Source organism: Rhynchophorus ferrugineus, unplaced genomic scaffold (assembly GCF_030347505.1).
Source record: "Rhynchophorus ferrugineus isolate W39M unplaced genomic scaffold, kcgeb_rfMv2 rfM3, whole genome shotgun sequence".
Taxonomy (NCBI): domain Eukaryota; kingdom Metazoa; phylum Arthropoda; class Insecta; order Coleoptera; family Curculionidae; genus Rhynchophorus; species Rhynchophorus ferrugineus.
Genome location: NW_027472582.1, coordinates 32,465,789 through 32,486,297, shown reverse-complemented (window position 1 = coordinate 32,486,297; position 20,509 = coordinate 32,465,789). Strand labels below are relative to the sequence as shown.

At 37.5% G+C, this 20,509-nt stretch overlaps 2 protein-coding genes across 3 annotated transcripts; one reads left to right on the top strand and one right to left on the bottom strand.

The window, feature by feature from the left end:
* Positions 1-13,098: 13,098 nt before the first annotated feature.
* Positions 13,099-13,523, top strand: LOC143193088 (NADH dehydrogenase [ubiquinone] 1 alpha subcomplex subunit 7). Its single transcript, XM_076399054.1, has one exon. It carries the CDS (start codon positions 13,168-13,170, stop codon positions 13,468-13,470), a length of 303 nt encoding a protein of 100 aa, XP_076255169.1. The 5' UTR covers positions 13,099-13,167; the 3' UTR covers positions 13,471-13,523.
* Positions 13,524-13,596: 73 nt separating this feature from the next.
* Pink1 (PTEN-induced putative kinase 1) lies at positions 13,597-16,486 on the bottom strand. 2 transcript variants are annotated; one of them, XM_076399020.1, is made up of 8 exons: positions 16,119-16,486; positions 15,534-15,884; positions 15,364-15,481; positions 14,960-15,282; positions 14,714-14,893; positions 14,132-14,660; positions 13,952-14,050; positions 13,597-13,899 (listed from the first exon to the last, which is right to left on the bottom strand). In XM_076399020.1, exons 2-8 carry the CDS (start codon positions 15,830-15,832, stop codon positions 13,702-13,704), a joined length of 1,746 nt encoding a protein of 581 aa, XP_076255135.1. In that variant the 5' UTR covers positions 15,833-15,884; positions 16,119-16,486; the 3' UTR covers positions 13,597-13,701. The 2 variants fall into 2 exon arrangements, with proteins under 2 accessions (XP_076255135.1, XP_076255136.1); XM_076399021.1 differs by lacking the exon at positions 16,119-16,486 and adding an exon at positions 15,993-16,079.
* Positions 16,487-20,509: the final 4,023 nt, after the last annotated feature.

Here is a 20,509-nt window from a genome sequence, read left to right as displayed (position 1 = left end):
AAATGCATCTAATTCGGAAGAGACGCTTTCAACAAAAGCTTTCTCGAAAAAAATTAAACCAAAATTCTTTGTATTTAAATCAAATTGTTTCTATAGGAAGTATATAATTACAAAAAAGTCCAAAATATCCAATAATTTCTTGATTATTTCCACCAAATATAAGCACACGTTCTCTACGATTTCTTATCTTCTAGACAGTCTTTTGAAAGTTGAATATGTCAAATTTAGTTTTGCTGTCAAATTTAAAGTCAAGTCACCTAGCCGCAAATGAATAAACTGTTAGTGTAAAACACTGTTTCGCATGAGCCCATATAAGTTACCCACTAAATTCTCAATATTTTGTGCACAGAAGAAATGGATAAATGGTGGAACTATGAACTAGTGTTAGATTGGAAATTAACAGCTTAGTTATTGACTTGAATAGTTGCTCATAATGTGACAGTGAGTGAATGAAACTTTCTGGATGTGGGATTATGATTCAATGCTAATAATACCAAGACAGGGTGATGAAGAGTGGAAGCGACTAAAGATGAGTACATAATTAATATACGATAACTGTCGAAAATTGTATTGTAGAGTGTTAAAGATTTATGTGCATGGATATGTGTCTAATTGTTCAGAACATATATGAGTATTTCATTAAAATATACGAGGAGATAATGAATACGAACTGATTTACAGATTTTGCAGTGATTTAATCTAATATTATCAAGAAAAATGCACACAGGTAGTAACAGAAGAAACGAAGGAGAAATGCGGTAATATCAGAATGACTTGACAAGAAAACACCACAACGAAGAAAATAAGAACTAAACATTTTTTTTATAACATCTTTATTAGATACGCTTAGTACAATCTTAATTTACAATTAATTTATTACTACTTTTCCTATATACTTTGATTAATTAACAAGCAAGACGAGTGCGAGAAAATACATCAGTATGTATTCCTCAATTTTAAAATTATAATAACTTAAGCTATAGTTTACACTAAATGTATACACTTTATGGTTCAGTTCGTATGCTTAAATCTCCTGACATCATGCGCGCTGTCCAGCAGTTGTATTGCTTTCACGTTAGTATGATTTAGTAATCTTATTTCGTGTTTCAAGGCGAAATCTTGGATAACTTCGCAAATCCATTTGATTTCCAGGTCATCGTGCAGTTCTTCGTTGGTTACATAGCAGGCATTGGTAATCAATCGAAGAACCTTGTTTTGACAGCGCTGTGTGACTAACTGCTTTGAATTTTTAGTGCAACCCCATATTTGCAACCCATAGGTCCAAATTGGCTTTATAATTGTATTATAGATCAACCTCTTTGATTTTAGATCAAGTTGAGAATATCTTCTGACTAACCAGTATAGTTGTTTTATTTTGGTTCTAATATGTTTTGTTTTTTGTCTAAAGTGATAAGAACTAAACATAAAAAGGTAAATATGTTCTTTAAAGGGTACCATAGACGGTATAGAGTAGAGTTCAATATAAATAGAATAAATGTCTAATTATACCGCAAAATTATTGAAATAATGTATAAGTGAAACAACTGTTCATACAAACCGTGCAATGCAAAACAACTACGTAACATGTAGAATTTTAGCGCTCATTTAAATTCACGCTATTTTCCTCTCATGCTATTCACACTACCCTCCTCAGCCTGTTGCACTCCTCTCTTTGTGTTGGTATTGTTTCGGCTTCCTCTGTATGCACTTCTTTGTCCCGTTTTTTTCTTTCTTTTTAATTCGTAATCACTCCCTGCCGCTACAATCACTGTCAGATTATTCAACCTTTCTGGGGAGATTATTCAGATCAGATCCGAATCGGACGTGTTTTCTTTTTTTTTGTCCTAAAACCGGGAAAGGGATTTCTTTTACCGATACCTCGTCGCGGAGATTACCTAATTAAATTACTAAGAGGCTCTAGATTATTATCTAAGGAAAATAGCACCACCAAACTTGAATTTAGTTTCTCCAAAAATTCTGGAGAAAACAATCACCAATTTCAAAACAAACAAGGCGCCTGAATACAATGAAATCTCTGTATTCTAACTCCACAAACAAGCTCCCGCACAAGCAGCTGGCAGAATTAACCAACATCATAAATTCCATGATACGACTGCAACACTTCACATATCGCCTTCCCACTACAAGACAATCAGCCTGTTCACGTAAGAAATTGCTGAAATAGTAACTCTACTCGCGCTCAGTCGATTCATTGAACAAAACCATATAATAACAGATGAACAACACAGGTTCATCCAAACATTCTTGTATTCATCAGACCAATAGGTCAGCCACAGAAATTCACTTCGCAATGAATTACAAACTTTATGCTGTCTTTGTATATCTCACAAAAGCTTTTGACAAGGTTTGGCACGACGGCCTAATACACAAAGCCATACAAGCAGATACACTTATGCTATGACAGATTCTGCTACGATACTTTTTATCGGACAAGTCCTTTCAAGTTAAGATCAGTAAATCACTTTTGTGTCAGCACTTTTCAAACACTTTATGTCAGACATTCCGATGAAGAAAGATGACGAAACTGCGCAATACACGGATGGATGACACACCATTCTTCACTAGTGCTAGTTAAACTTCTGGACGCTGCAAATCAACCCCGGAAAATCCAAATAATTTTCCATAATCACTGGGACATCTGCGCCGACCAGTTGGGAGTGGAAAAGTTTCAATACCATGGCGACGAAAAGCCACATACCTCGGTTGTTCTGGCCTAAAAACCAGGCGGTGGAATGCATGACGCATACCTGGTCGCGGAGACTTACCCTGGAGTGACAAGTTGGACCGGGTTATGTGGGACTGCCTCTGGGCTTACCAATACACTAAACCGAAACCGCCTCACAGTTGACCCTTGTGGATCACTACTGCTACTGCATTAAATTTGGGGATATGGCACCCACTGATCGGGCAGCCGTTATTGGGCACGAGGGCCCGGCGATTCTATTGATTCGCGAACCTGAGTTAACACACAACTGGGTACTGTTATATGGGGGCAAAAGTTATGACTGTTGCGACGGATGAGGTCGTTTCAGCCTGGAAAAGGGGGAGAGCTTAGCGGTGACGCGGTGCTAAGCTCCCAGCATGTCGACCAGCTCGCGAACAAGCGCGTTTTCAGAAGAACTTGAGCTGAGTTGTTGTTTGTGGAATGATTGAGATATGAAGTGCTTGATTTCTGGAGTGTCAGTTTCCCTATGGATTTGATTATTTCTGACAAACCATGGAGCGTTTAATATTCTCCTGAGGAGCTTATTTTGGAAAACTTGAAGCCGTTTGACCTGGTTGGGTGTAACAAACTTGAAGTAGACATTAGATCCGTAGAGGAGTACGGACCGAATTAACATCTTGTAAAATAAGCATTTGATGGAGATGGGAAGCCTGCTAGAAGGGCAGATCAGAGGAGATAGCAGGTTTGCTATCCCCGAACCTTTTTGGATTGCTTTCTGGATTTGGGAATGCCAACCGAACCGCCGGTCGAAGTGAAGACCTAGGTACGTGACGTTATCCAACCATGAAATTGTTGCGGTGCCGATCTTAATTTGCGAGACGCGCAGTGCGTAACGCTTCTTATGGAAAATGATGGCCTGGGTTTTCAGGGGGTTGATTTGCAACCTCCAGAATTTGAACCACTTGACCGCATGATCGAGCTGCTTCTGTAAACGCTCATGAATTGTAACTTCGAACCTGGCGGCCGTGAAGAAAGCAGTGTCGTCAGCGTAAAAGGCGACGTCAATATGCTCTTTTCTCGGCATATCTGAAATAAAGAGATTAAATAAGGCTGGGGCCAGCGGGGAACCTTGAGGTACGCCAGCATCGATTTGTTTACGACTGGAAAGTGACGCCCTGATCTTGACCTGGAAAGATCTGTCCGAGAGATAGGACTTGATGAGAGCGGTTAGGTCTTCTGGGAGGCCTAACCGCACGCACTTTGCGAACAATCCGTCGTGCCAGACCTTGTCGAAGGCTTTGGTTAGGTCCAGAAGAACTGCTCCAAGCTTTTTACGTTGGTCAAGAGCATGATGGATGTGTGCAGCCAGACGGGAAGCTTGATGGACGGATGAGTGGTGAGCGCGAAAGCCGAATTGTTCATCTGGAATGATGTTGTTTTCCTTTGTGAAAGAGTTGAGAGCGTAGAGTATTGCCCTCTCGGCAAGCTTCGAAATGGCGCTGAGAAGGCTGATAGGCCTGTAATCAGATGGAGATGATTTTGCTCCTTTCTTGGGTATAACCGCTATATGTGCGTGTTTCCAAGACGCCGGGAAGTGTTGCAGTCTCATGATGGAGTTAATAATGTTTGCCAGTTCTGCGAGTTGCTTATGCGGGAGCTTTTTTAACTGGGTAATCGATATTCCATCGAAACCTGGAGATTTTTTGGTTTGAAGTTTGCCGATCATAGTCTGTAGAGACTTTGGAGATACAAAATGGTTGAGAAGAAAGGCGGGGGTTACTGGTCTTTTGACGGAGTTGGATTCGTTGATGACAGTGTCAATGTCTTTAGTTTTAGTGTTCTGTGCGGGTGGGAGGCATTTCATTTGAGCTTCGTAGGTCTCTGCAAGGAGCTCGACTTTTTCTTGGTCAGTGACTGCAAAATTTCCTGTAACCGCTGACTTCAGGGGAGGGATGACATTGTGCGTCTTCCCCACGAGGCATTTGGAGACACGCCAGAAGGAAGGGGGGCCATCCAGCCTTTGGTCCGCGAGAAATGAGTTCCATTTCATTGCTCGCCAAGTCGAGACGGCCGCCCTTACCCTCTTGCATGCTCTGTTCGCCTCCCTTTTGTCTGCAGCATCAAGGGTGAATCGAGCTAATCTGCATAAACCGTTTTTGATGCGAATTTCACGTTTAAGAGAAGCGGGAAGATTGTTTTTCCACGGCTGGGGTTGTGATGAAATTTTGACTGTGGAAGATTCGTGAGCAGACTGAATATCGCGAGTTAGCTTGAGTACGGCTTCCTCGAGGTGTTCTGGTGTGTTAATTTTCGGAATTGGATCGGATTTCAGGAGAAGAGATTGGTAGTTTTTCCAGTCGGTTTTTTTCCTGAATCTTGTTAGTGGGACTTGAGTGGTGGCGCAGTTTCCGAGTTTGAGAAGGATCGGACGATGATCAGAGTCTAGTTCGTCAAGGACTCGAACTTCGGAATCGCGATTTACGTCTTGAAGAATAAAGAAATCAAGGATTCTTGCTGCGCCTTGAGAGACTGTACTAGGGTGATGGGTGGGTTCATCTGGCAAGGCAAGACCGTAGCCCAGATCTGCACTTAGAGCTACGATGGCGTTACCTGCGGGATTCGCTCTGGAGCACCCCCAGGTGGGGTGGTGGGCGTTGAAGTCGCCACCTATTATTTTCGGAAATTTTCCTTCGACGAGTGATCGGTATTCGGCATAGTTGAATGCAGAAGATTTCCTGTACAGGGATGTAATCACGAAGGGACGTTCTTGGATATCGATTTTAATGGAGGTTGTTTCGAAGTTGTTTACTGATAACGATGGTAGGAGCTCGTGTTTGACTCCTTTTCTGACGAGAATGGCGGTTCCACCGCCTCGACCCGGAGTTCTATCGTTTCTGTAGACAAAAAAGTGTTCGAAAGAGAGACGATGCGAAGGTTTCAGGAAAGTTTCCTGGATGAGCACGATGTCGACGTCATAGAATGTTATGACGTCCTCCAATTCCGCTTGCTTTCCGCGTAAGCTATTTGCATTCCATGTCATCAGTATAAGAGATTTCGGAACAGCCATTTCGAAGAGTTAAAGGCTGCTGAAAGTTATAGAGACAGGTAAGTGTTGCCGCTTAGGCGGCGACATTTGGAAAAAGACGAGCAAGTTGGTGAGCCAGGGCGATCACTTGTAGGAAAGCCTGCGGGTCAGTAAACGCCTGCATTGTGGAGTTAAGGTCCGGTGTATTGGTTGGAGCAGGAGTTTGAGTTGGAGCAGGCTGGGTAGCGCTGGCTAATTTTTGGGCTAGCTTTCTGCCACCTTGGTTACTCCATGCAGAACCTTGTGGAGGTCTGGTTTCGGTCGGAATTTTTGGTTTTCTTGGAGCAGGACGGCAGGTGCAACCGCTGAAGTTTGCGGTATGAGTTTCACCGCAGTTGCTGCACTTTGGAGGTGCTTCTGGGATTTTGGTACAGGATCTAGTGTCGTGATGCCCGGCACATTTGACGCACCGTGGGGGGGCTCGGCAATATGAGCTGGAGTGCCCGAAAAGCTGGCAGTTGAAGCACTGCACTGGCTGGCCGTTTCCTCTCTGGACCTCGACCTTCACTGTGATGACGCCGAGTTTGGTCATATATATTATCTGTCGCTCTTCGCGAGGGACAACTACCTGAACAATTGGTAGTTCTATCCCGGATTTTAATTTCCATCTTTGCACAAATTTGGGATGGAAGCCTTGATCAAAGAGAAGTTCACGTACTTCGTCAATGCAGAGTGATTCTGGGATGTTTTTTATTATTACCCGGAATGCTCTCTCCTCCGGATGACAGAAGGAATGGTAAGGGTAATTCCTTTCCTCGAGCAGGGTAGTAAGTTTACGGTAATTGTCGCTTGTGGCGACGAATAAGAAAATGCCGTCCTTTTTATTTCGTGTTATAATGTCTATTGATTGTGCCTTAGTAATTCTAATGAGCTCCATGAACCTCTTCTTATCACGGAGCACTATAGGCGGAATTTTTTCCTTTGGGGGACTTTGAGAAACAGTCGCCGAAACGGTTGGCACTGTTTTTGCTGTGGAGGTTAAGACTTGTTTAGTGACCTGGCTACTTACTTGCGCAGGCTGGTCTTGGGTTGGTCTTGTGGTAACTTGTTTCGGTACTGGCTGTGGGGCCGTCTTGGTGGTCGGCTTGTTTTGCACTGGTCTGGTGGCAAATTTTGTAATCGAAGGCTGTACGTTAGCCTTGGCTTTCGATTGGGTAGATTTAGTGGCTGGCTTGGCTACCGGATTGGGTTGTGATTTGGGAGCCTGTTTTCCCTTGTTGCCGGCCTTCGGCAGCTGGCTTTCCTGAGGTGGAGTGACGGGCCCTCTTTTCCTTTTTCCCACCAAGGTGAAACCGTCTTCTGAGTCTTCAGTTTGGTCTAAGTGTTGTGTCGGTTTAGCTGGTGTCTGGGACTGAATTTCTATGGCAGCGGGAATCTTTACTTCCATGGCATCTCTTTGATGCTTCATGAATTGTGTTATCGTAGCTGTGAGAGTTTTTATTTCTTCCTTGAGCTCTTCGGAAGCCTTTTCGCTCTTTTCCAGCTTTTCCGTCTGTTTGTTCAGGGCGTCTGTTTGGGCTTTTGCGAACGTTTTAAGGTCAGTTATCTGCTTTCGCAGGTCTTCGTTCTGTTTTCTCAATTCCGCTATAAGCACTTCTCGGCTGTCTTCTGAAGATGGTCCATTTGAATTTGAAACACTGGGATTATGTTCAGGAGGCGACGTCGGCTCTGACGTACATGACGCCATTGCCTTGTCTGTAAAAACGCCTTTTCGGCGCTTACAGACGCTTTTTTTTTTTTTTTTTTTTACGTAGGCACTGGTGAAACGTGATAACGGGTCGACCGTCTTAGGGAAAGTTTCGGGTAATTCTCGGAAGCGCAGGTAGGTTCGGCGGACCGGACACGACCGTTCTCTTCGAGAGCTAGCACGGAACTGTGCTTGTTTAGCACCTTGATGGCATGATCGAGCTGCCTCTGTAAACGTTCATGAATTGTAACTTCGGATCTGGCGGCCGTGAAGAAAGCAGTGTCGTCAGCGTAAAACGCGACGTGAAGAGCGACGTTAGGTCTTCTGGGAGGCCTAACCGCGCGCATTTTGCGATCAAACCATCGTGCCAGACCTTGTGGAAGGCTTTGGTTAGGTCCAGATGGACTGCTCAAAGCTTTTTACGTTGGTCAAGAGCATGATGGATGTGTGCGGCCAGATTGGTAGCCTGATGGACGGATGAGTAGTGAGAGCGAAAGCCGAATTGTTCATCAGGAATGATGTTGTTTTCCTTTGTGAAAGAGTTGAGAACATAGAGTATTGCCCTCCCGGCAAGCTTCAAAATGGTACTGAGAAGGCACTGATTTTGCTCCTTTTTTAGGAATAACCGCTATATGTGCGTGGTTCCAAGACGCCGGGAAATATTGCAGTCTCATGATGGAGTTAATGATGTTTGCCACTTCCGCGAGCTGCTTATGCGGGAGCTTTTTTAATTGAGTAATCGATATTCCGTCGAAACCTGGAGATTTTTTGTTTGGAAGTTTGCCGATCATAGACTGTCGAGATTTTGGAGACACGAAATGGTTGAAAATAAAGGCTGGGGTTACTTGTCTTTTGATGAAGTTGGATTCGTTGATGACAATGTCGTTATTTTTAGGTTTAGTGTTCTCAGCGGGAGGGAGGCATTTCATCTGCGCCTCGTAGGTCTCTGCAAGGAGCTCGACTTTTTCTTGATCAATGATAGTCTTTAGTCCGCGAGAAATGAGTTCCATTTTATCGTTCGTCAAGTCGAGACGATCTCCCTTACCCCCTTGCATGCTCTGTTCGCCTCTCTTTTGTCTGCAGCATCAAGGATGAATCGAGCTAATCTGCATAGACCATTTTTGATGCAAATTTCACGTTGGGGGACGAAGCGGGAAAGCTGTTTCTCCACGGTTGGGGGTTGTGATGAAATTTCGACGTTGTTTTAACGCTTTGTTTTGATAAATTTCAAATCGCTGGTTATTAGTTATCTGATTGAAAATGCCGAAGCCAGACAGGATAGATTTTGCCTCTAATCAGTTACTTCGAACAGGAACGAGATAATCGAATCCCTCTCTTGCCAGTAAAAATCGTTAGAGAGGCAAACATTTTTACCGTTATATATTAAGTTGCTGCGGTTTTTATTGAACATATTTATTAGCGTGTTGCAGCTGCTTTGAATATTAGCATGGACACGGTCACTGAAATATCTTAAAAATTGAAAATCATAATCTTGGATGCACCGAAATAAACTGTCATCATAAGAAGCGGGTGACGAATCAATATCAGCTTGATGTTAGCTCTATCAGAGATCAGTTATATGAAATGCATGAAAACAGTGAGTAGTTTTTTCAATATAAACATAATTTAATTCAATTATTTCTGAGGAAACTGATAGACTGGATGGAAAGTATCCATAGAAAGCTTAGAGATATGCTGCTCTTTGAGGCATGTACAACATCCCTGAATAAACTGTTGGGTAATATAGGATTTAATTGGTGTAATTTAATCCACGAAGGGGTTTAATGGACTTTCAATGCATTGCTTTTAAAATAATACAACTTTTAAAAGCATATAATAAAATGAAGAACGGCGTATTATTTCAATTCATGTATTTAGGTGAGACATGGATATTTCAGAATGGGGCCAATATATCCAATGGTCACTCATGGCAAGATAATAGCAAAAATAGTGTTATGAAAACAAAAGTTGATGGAAAAAGGTAGACGTTACAATAAAAATTGATTAAGTTTTATTAGTCATAACATTGATTAATAACTCATTGTATATATGTTATACTTCATGCTGGAAACAGGAATAGTTAATAAGAACAATAACACCAATTCATCCAAACTTTCGGTTTGAATGAACTCGATAAGACACATAGAAGAAGAAATTGTCAAATAATAAATGGAATAATAATGGAATAGTGAACAAATGTTGATATGGAATGATGGAATAGTATATAAATGTAGATAGATTGAAAATTAACAGCTTAGTTATTATTGAATGAAACTTTCTGAATATATGATTCAATGCTGATATTTTCAAGACGGGGTGATGAGAGTGGAAACAGCTAAAGGAGAATATATAATTAATATGCGATAAGTGTAGGAAAACTTATTCTATAGCGTGAAAAATTTATGTGCACAGATATATGTGTAATTGTTCAGAATATACATGAGCATTTGCTTAAAATGGGTAAGGAGAGAAACAGGTAGTATACCTGTTTTGCAGATATAGGAAATACATTAGAGAGAATTCAGTGATTAAATCTAGTTTTATCAATGAAGATGTATAAGAGAACAAACTGAGCAGAAATACAGTTATATCAAAATGACCTTACAAACAAACACTGTACCGAAGGAAACAAGAACTAAGCGTAAAAGGCAAATATGCCCTCTAATGAAGATAAAATATTTTGCTATGATAGGCATCCATAGGATACCATTACATAAAAAAGCGCTAATATACTAAAATACTCTAACTACCATGGATGGTATGGAAAAGGGTTCAATGTAAATATATTCGAACACAAACCTAACCTACACAAACTATTATAACTGTATAATTAATTGTAATTTTAAGCCTTCATCGTCGATGTCGATAATATATGGATTGCATGGACTATGAATTTAAAATCAATTATATTTGATAACAGTGTTTGTGTCTATTTTATTTAGATTAGAATTTATATGTCAAAGTCAAAATGAACTATAAAACTCAGAGTTCATGCGGCAACTTTGCGACGTTTTAACGTCATTAATTCAGATGACGTGACTTCATTGTTTTATTGACTATATATGTATAAAATACATAGACAACATATAGCTCCCATATCTGTGGGACCCATTTTTATCAACTCAGTTACTTGTGTTCCAGTATTGTTAACAATGGGCTTGGAAATCCTGAAAATACTTACTAATTTTAAATATTTTTGATATAGCAAGTCGCTGTGGGAAAAAGGACTGGAATAATGATCGCAAATATGTTTCATCGTATTTTAATTACATTCCAACGTGTTCTTATAAATGTTTTTTTTTCATGTACGCATTCCTTCTCGAACTTTGGGAAAGAAATAATCGCTGAATTTTATGTTCAATTACGTTCAAAAGAATATTTTCATTTTGAATTATGTTAAATTATTATTATATTTCATATATTGTTAACATAAGGAATACTTATTCTGTGTATATATTTGACTTGATTGTAAAGTGGAACGGAGTAAGGACCACTAAATATTTGTATCGTATTTTCTCAATCTATATTATCAACTATTAAACAGTGCACCCTTTTTAAATATAACAATAATTTTATTTATTAGGCATATCAGGAATATTTTAAGATTATTATTCGTTGAAATTTCAATGAAATAAGTCAAAATCGAAAAAGTTAACCAAAAAAGACCTAATAGTTGCCAAGATAATATAAATGCAATTAAAATTATTTTACAATCTATCAATCAAAATGTTGTTATTTTTACCCTATTACACTAACTAATAATCTTGAAAAATAGAGTTCCAAAATGCTGCTATATTAAGCTAAAATATATTGTATATGTTAACACGGCGATTATCCGGTTACTGGTTCCATTATTTAATCTCAACAAAATATCAGCAATGACCTTCAGATCAGCTAGAATGAGTGGTTTTAATATGCGGAATATGCGGTGTATATGCAGATGTAGTCCTATATACCCTGTTCAAGCCTACAAACTTATATCCACCTCTATCCAGGTGGAAACTCAGGATCGTCCAACCGTGATCACCTCCTTGTATAGGAAATGCTCCACGCATGACTCGTCTGTCTTCAAAACGCTCTTCGACTGCCCAACCTCAAAAATAATCGGTGGAGACTTCAACGCTTACCATCCCATGTGGGATTGCGAGCGCGCAAATCGAGCAGGCATCGATATCGCAGCACTGAGCGCAAACTTAGGGCTCGGTCTCGCCCTGCCGGATGAGCCTACCCATCATTCCACTATTGGACAACGGAGCACTCCACGCATTCTGAATTTTTTCATTCAACATCAATCGTCCTTCTGATGTACAAATTCTCGACGAGTTACATTCGGATCATCGTCCGTCCGAGACAGGAACTTTCCCAGTCACTGACCACGAAAAGTCCGAGCTCCTCGCTAAACCCTATGAGGCCCAAATGGAACACCTCCCTCCTGTTACAAATATAAACGCTTCTGAGAACGACGAAATCATTAGGAAGGCCAACTACGTTCGTTCTCAAGTGCCTTCGAGTTATCTTTTAAACCATCTACTCACGCAAATGATTAGCAAGATTCGGAACAAAAAGGCCCCGGGTTTCGATAATATTTCGATAGCCCAACTCAAAAATCTTCCCTAGAAGCAGCTCGCCGAACTAAGTAATATCATCAACGCCATTCTGAGGCTGCAACACTTTCTACATAGAAACACGCATTCATCGTAGTTATCCCTAAAAAGGAACTAAGTCATCACCTTCTGACTATAGACCTATAAGCCTACTAAGTTCCATTTCCAAGCTTGCTGAAAGAGCAATTCTTTATGCTCTTAATGATTTTAAGAAGACAAACAATATCATTCCAGATGAGCAATTCGGGTTCCGCGCCAAACAGTCAGCCGTTCATCAGGCCCATCGGTTGGCCGCAATACTGTGTTTTTAACCGACGTGAAAGACTTGGAGCGATCTTCTTCTCGATGTCTAAATCCTTTTTGTTATGAGACCAGATATAATAACCAAATCAGCCGGCTTGGTGGCGCGGTGGTAAGGGCAATGGAACGATCATCCTATTGTAGCGATAGCCGCGGGTTCGAATCCTGCTGGGGCATGGTCGTAAATTTATGTTTGTGATTGTTTAAAATTTGTGGATGTTCTAGGGCAAGAGTGTAAAATCCGACAAGGAAAAAATCACTCGCCAGTCGGCAGGCTTAATGGTGATGACCGTGGTTCGGAGCCCACGTTAAACTTTAGACCCAGTCCAGATAAACCCATAGTAGGTAAAAGGAGACTTTAAAATATATCTAAAAAAAACCAAATCATAAGATTTAATTATGTTTAATTTGCTAAGATACATATTTTTCCACTATTTGGAACTTCCAGTTAAACATAGTTCATATCGAAATATTTTGATCACTATAATAGGGGTGTTGGCCTCCAAAAAAAAAATCGATATTTCGATATTTAAAAAAAAATCGAAATATATTTTTCAATATTTTTTAAAAAATTTCGATATATCGGAGAAAAAAAGTATAAAAATATCGATATTATACAAAAAAATATGTCCATATTTTTTTTCAGAAAATATCGCTATATCGATATTTTTTCTGCATCCCTACGCCATAACAAAAAGATCGCGTACTTTCGATCATAGTATTCATATACTACAACTTTAATAAACAATTATATAATTTGTAAGGTTATAGTAAAGTAAATTGCCTTTATATTCATATTTTTAAAATGCCACCGAAAGTCCAATTCCACGATGTAAATCCTTTTATACAAAAAATACGTGATTTTCTGCTGGGAAGAAAGCATACTTTGGCTTTACGATTCCAAGATAACCTAGCATCCAGATCTCCACCACAGCCAATTTTGCCCGATGGACCTTCTCACAAATTAAGTGCTAATTATTATTATACTAGAGACGCTAGAAGAGAAGTAAGCCCACCTCAGATTGTTTCTCCTGTACAAAAACAAATTCCAGGTGAAACTTCTAGTGTGAAACGTATCACCCCAGGGGAGATTTACAAATGGGATTAAACATTATAATATATAGCAATAAAATAGAGTGAATAAAGGACTTTAAGTAACTATTTGTGTAGCCTTGTTTTCTTTATTAATTATTCTATTATTTTTAGAATCATGTATTAGAAGTAAAACTGAGAATAAAATATATTAATATTTATTTATAATCTTTAATCAACAATATCATCATATAATAACATATATATACTAAAGTCCCCTTATGTATTTTTGAAGATATACAATTACTCATAAACTATTATTTTGTATCCATTCCAAAGCTGTCTTAATATTTAAAAGTTTTGCTCGGCATAAAAAAGTGGATATTAATAAATACTCAGAGAAACTTATATAGCCATTATTCTTATTTATATCATCATCATTAACTGGATCACATCTAAATTCACAAAATAATTTTACAGCCAAATTTAAAAGCCATTCCAAAATCTGCAATAAACTCCAATTATGAAATGAAAGTATTAATAATTAATTTTATTACCTCTTCACACTTAGGTATTTTTGAATCTGTATTTAACCAAGAATTTGGAGCCCACAAATACAATTGAGCAATATTAGCTGCAACCTCTGGATCCAAACGCTGAAATATTTGTATTTAAATATTATTTATATATATATATATATAGAGACATAGATATATAGAGTGTGCATATACAAGTACCTTGCTTGGATCTTTTTGTAATATATTTTTAACAAGTCTTTTTAAAATCAAAGGAACATTTACTGGAAGATTTGGAAGGTCTTCATCTCGATAGCTCAAACTTGATAACCTTTTTGTTTTGTCTCCATAAAAAGGATTTATACAACCAAAGATTTCATATGCTATTGACCCTGCAGCCCATAAATCTGATTTAGAATAGTTTAATTTGGTAAAAACTCCTGGCTTTTTATTTATTATTTCAGGTGCCATCAATGCTGTATTGCCACCTTTGTCAACATCATTTGTAGTATAAGGTACAGTTAGATCAGTAGCAGATTCTGCTAAGCAACATCCAAAATCAGTAATAACTAATACTGGACTATTTGGATTTGATAAATCCAACAATAAATTATCTGCTTTTAGATCTCTATGAGCAACATTATGAGTTACCATATGAACAATACCTTCTAGAAGTTGAGTAAACATAAAGGCAGATGATCTAATTGATATTTTGGTTTGTTTTAGATATTCATGAAGATTTTGATGGTACCTATAAAATATAAATATAAATTTCCATGTTGATGTTGCGACTGTATAACAAACCTTTTCATTAATATAAACAATGACATATTTCTACCCTCTCCAGACTCATAAATTCTCTTAGGTAAGGCTGCAGGATACAAATCTCGACATTTCTCTAATTCTGGTATAAAATCAGAGAAAACTGAGAAAATTTGGACAATATTTGGATGAGGTGGAAGATACCTCGTGGTTTTAAGAAATCTACATGAAATGTACATTTTTGCATATTTATAAATATATATGTATGTAGGTATGGATTCTGCTTACTCATATTCAAAATGATTAATTCCTTGGTTATTAAAAAATGAGGCAGCAGGAACTATTTCTCTGTACATAGCTTTTAAAATTGCTATGGAATTAGACTGGATATCATAATTAAACATCATTTTAAGAGCTAATGGATAAATTTCAATGTCACTATCTTCAGATGTATTAGACACTTCAGAATATTGTTTTACAGAATATACAACTGCATTAGACCCTTTAGCAATAGGTTTTCCAAAAGATAATGCCTTTAAATTCATAACATCTTCCTCTGTAAAATTGTGGGATATTATATCTCTGGTTTGTTGTATTTTCGTAATACATTCCTAATAAAATGCAAAAGATATATAAGAAATTATGTAAAAAAGTTTAGATATTACTTCATTAACAATTATACATATACTCACTCGTATTTCCCAACATATTCCTTCAAGTTCATCATCTTTTGATAATATACCTTGACTTCCAGAAGCAACTGCTACACCAACCAAGCTTAGTAAAGGAGCTGTATTACCATATAACCCCCTAAAAATATGCCTGATGAATATACATTTAGATTCAAATTACATAAAATTACCTTTCTTTGGCTTTTTGAAAGAACTCTGTACCAATTTTAAATGAGAACCGATTAATTGCATTGTCTATTAAAATTCGCCGAGCATGTTGGTTAATTTGTCGACAAATATTTCTTAAAACATTTCGATTATTATAATTTGTTATAGGGGGACTTTTCTGAGTATTAGGTAATGCTTGATTAGCACTTTTTATAGAAAAACTAATATTTCTTGTAGTTCTATATGTGTTCGCTTTATATTGGTTGCGAAGTAAAATTGTTCCATGTTTAAATATTCTTCCTGCTACTGCTCTTACCGACATATTGGGAGCTCAAAATAAAAATTCAAAATTATGTTTTTTTCCTTGATGTGATCTGAAAAAATATTAAGTGTAAGCTAAAATCAATAGAATTATTACAAAAATAAATATAATCTTTGAAAAATTATAAATAATATTGCATTATGTTTGTTAAACAAATTACTCGGGTTTCATAGTTCATCATAACTGCGCCATCGATAGGTTAAAAATAACTAAGGTAGCATAACAACAATACAACTTAGTTGCAAATTTAAAAACCTGCTTATATATCTAAGAATTATTTACTTACCATATTTTAACATCAAACGGTATAAACACAAAATCTTAATGTATATCAATATACCATTTTAGGAAATTAGTGTTGCTAGATTATGAGGTATATAATCGATATATATCGATTGTGGTAAAAAATATTACCCGTCGATATTTTTGAAAAATATCGATTTAATCCTGGCTGTTTCAAAAAAAGATATCGAAATATTTAAAATGAATTATTGATATTTCTCTTGGCGGATGACATTCCTAATAGTTATTTTTAGAACTACTCTTACAACAGCACTAATTTTTTCTCTTCCAAAATTCGCACGAGAAAAAATAGATATATGTAACATCACCACATCTTCCTCATCATTTACTAATGTTGTATCTACTATGTACAAGGTTAAAAAAAAACATTTGCATAACGATTACACACAATTTGACAGCTAACGTTTATTCAAGATATCAGGGAGATAAATTACACTTAAATAATGTTTTTAAAACTTTCCAGTCTCAGCTACATAAAGATGACGAAAATAAAATTACTAGCTTTCTGGATTCGCCATTTCCAATGGACTTACCGCACGAGAAATTAACGGTCAAAAAAGTTAAACAAACAATAATGAGGGAAATTTATATTAAAAAAGCTCCTGGTTATGAATTAATTACTGGTAAAATTTTAAAACAACTATCAGAAAAGGGTATGAAACTATTAACATTTATATTTAATGCTATGCTACGAATTAATTACTTCCCTAGCATCTGGAAAGTAGCTAAAATACTAATGATTCTTAAACCAAGAAAAATACCAGAAGATGTGACCTCCTACCGGCCTATACCATAACATCGAAAGCTTTACATTAGTTAGTTATACATCAAGAAGCTAAACTATATAATAGAAAAAAGAAAAATTATTCCAGATCATCAGTTTGGGTTTCGCAATAAGCATGGAACTATAGAACAAGTTCACAGACTTGTAAACAAAATAAACACTGACCTAAATGCCAAAAGATATGGTTCGGCTATTTTTCTAGATATATCTCAGGCTTTTGACAAAGTATGGGCATACGGGCTTGCAGGTTAACCAAAGAAACTTCTCCCTCATCCAGACTATCAGTTACTAAAATCGTATCTCACTGATCGACATTTTATTGTAAATCAAGGCGATGAACATACCGAATTAAATCCCATATATTCAGGAATTCCGCAAGGTAGTGTACTGGGTCCAGTACTGTATCTTCTGTATACAGCCGATCTGCCCACCACAAAAATAACTACTATGGCAACATACACAGACGACACAGCAATCCAAGATGTGACTGGACCTACAAACCTACCTGGATCAAATAAATTATGGTGCATTAAAGTCAATGAAACAAAATCCACCCATGTAACGTTTACCCTGCGTAGAAGAACATGTCTACTAGTGAATATTTAATCATCGTCAACTCCGCCAAGCAGAGCAAGTTAAATATCTTGGTATGCATTTAGATCGACGCCTAACCTGGAAGAAGCACATACTCTATAAACGAAAACAACTTAAACGACCGAAATTATATCAAATGTATTGGCTCATCGGGCGCAAATCCAAGTTATCATTAGATAACAAGGTGTTTCTGTATGAGTCTATACTCAAGCCTATTTGGTCATATGGAATCCAATTATGGGGTACCGCTAGCAAATCTAATATATCCATCATTCAACGGTTCCAAAATAAAGTGTTGCGTGCCACTGTTGATGCTCCGTACTATATTTCAAATAAAGTGATACAACGCGATATTCCTCTAGAACCTATAACGAGTGTATTCAACGTGTTTGTGTGAAGTACTTATAAATAGTGTCAGTGCATCCCAATGTACTCGCTAATCAGCTAAATATGCGACGTGATAGTGAAGTGCGTAAACTAAAACGTTTAACACCATCTGATCTGATTACTGGACATATATAAACTTTAGAATAAGATTAATTAATTAAGATAATATTTTATACAGAAGATCGCTTAATGAAGTGATTTTCTGCATGCTATGTAAATATAATATAGACATATAGTAAACAGGAGTACAAGGAGTAATATATATATATATATATATATATATATATATATATATATATATATATATATATATATATATATATATATATTGTCGTTGCCTGGCTTCTAGTGTACTAGTTTATTGCTGATATAATATACTTTCAGGGTGGGCGCGATATACCCGCCACCTTAAATTGGGCGAACCAAATGGTTTTAGTTAATAAAAAGTTCAGTGTGAGATCAGCAATCGATGCGAACTTTCAGTGGTTATTGTATAACTTCTTAGTTATTGCGTTTTCCGTGCTACTATTAATGAGATAAGTTTATTAAGATCAAGAGTATGGCATCATGTCCCCCAGGCAAAATGCCAGGGTCATATATCCCGATGTCGGTGTCAGCTCTTTCTTTGGATAACGAGGAATACATCATGCATATAAATTTATTGGTTCAAATTAATCAGAACGAACACCTAAGGTAATAAAACATTTATCTTAAAGAGTAATTAAATGCTCTACAAATCACATAAGAGAAGTTCTCTGTGACAGCAAATCGCAACATCAACTAACGAGGATATTTCCGATTCAGACTTCACAACCGTGAAGATATCGAAAAGGATCGAATATCCAATTAAAAACACTACTGATCCCCAGAAAAATCTCTGTCTGCTCACTGTCAATGTAATGAAGGAGAAGAAAAACTAAAAAAAAACACACCAAAAATGGAAACATTTACATTTAAATTTAATGTTAACTTGGTTAAAGAAAATTCTACCATCACGGTCACCTCGACCATAAATAGGAAGGAGAAAATTCACTTCCATCTTCCAACCTCCGACGACTTCAAGAGGTTTACAGAATTCCTCAATGTTAGAAACTACCGCTATCGCCCGTTTTGTCCCCCCAGAAGAGCTCACCTCGTCATAATTAAAAATATCCCTGAGACCGTCGAAATCGACGAGGTCGTGTATTGTGTAGTAAAACCGGGGATGATCTTTCTCTCATCCAAGTTATAATTCCACAAGAGGAGCGAAAAATCCTAGAGATCAGAATGATTGGCTTCAGTCAAAATCGTCAAGTCCAGTCAAAATCCAGCGAAAAATGGACAGCCAGTGCAAGAGCCCCCCACGACGCGTCATGTGTACAGAATATCCTAACTCTGTCTTGAACTTAAGTAAAAGTAAACCCTTCATAAGTACAACAACTAAACTGTACCTGCCATTTGGCGCCAAGAAACCTCGACTATTATTTCGGCTATTTTGGCCTGGAATAATCAAGTGGTAAAAGGTTAGCCAACCACAACTCCCACCCCTTCCTAATTTTCGGCCCTACTCTTTGCCGACAAAATTAGGCATTTGATACAAAGCATGAATGGTATCTCGGTGGATGCAGAGATCCTTCAAGTTTACGAAATGAAGAATATACTAGGTGTAACGGGAAGTCATTACCGTTTTTTCGAACAGATGTCGCTAGGCTTAAATATGCAATGTTATTATTTGACACACACGTCATTTTATTCTGCTGACTTCAGCTTCAAAGTTATACATGTTATATTTTGCTAAAGTAACATTATCATAGATTTATACCTCTTTGAAAATGTCAAGTCTCGTGTATTAAAACGTGCATTTGCGGCATGCATTACTATTCTTATATAATTATAAGAAAAAAGCCGTTGAAAGTCATCGTTTGCGGATAGATACTTACGGTATATACGGTTACTCTTAAAAACATGTCTGGCGGGGTTTCGAAAATTCAAAAGTGGTGATTTCGATGTGCAAGAGAAAGAACGTTCTAGTAGATCGAAAAAGTTTGAAGATACGAAACTGAAACAGTTATTGGATCCAACACAAACTTAAAAGCAATTAGCAGAACCGTAAAAATACAAAAGATGAGAAGATGGGAACCACATCAATTGAATGCCAGGAAAATGGAAAATCGAAAAGTAGTCTGTGAAATGCTGCATGTGAATGCAAAACAGTTTAAGGAAGCGTTGAAAGCACTTGGATCGGATATATTATCGCACCCGTCATATTCTCCAGACCTTGTCCGATCCGAGTATCAACTTTTCGCATCAGCAACGCGCTTACAGAGCAGTTGTTCGCCAATTTCGAAGAAGTTAGAAAATGGCTTGATGAATGGTTTTGCTCAAAGGACAAACAATTTTTTTGGTATGACATCCATAAACTGTTGGATATAAAAAAAATGAGCAAGATGTATAGAATTAAAGGGCCAATACTATGAATAAATAAAATGTTCCATTTACTTGAAAATTATGTCATTTTTTTTTTGAAAAAAAAAAAACGGAATTCCAGCACATCTAATATAAACATTCTTTAATACCCAAATTTAGCAGCATTTCATCCTTTCGAAATGGCTCTGTTCGAAATGGAAAGT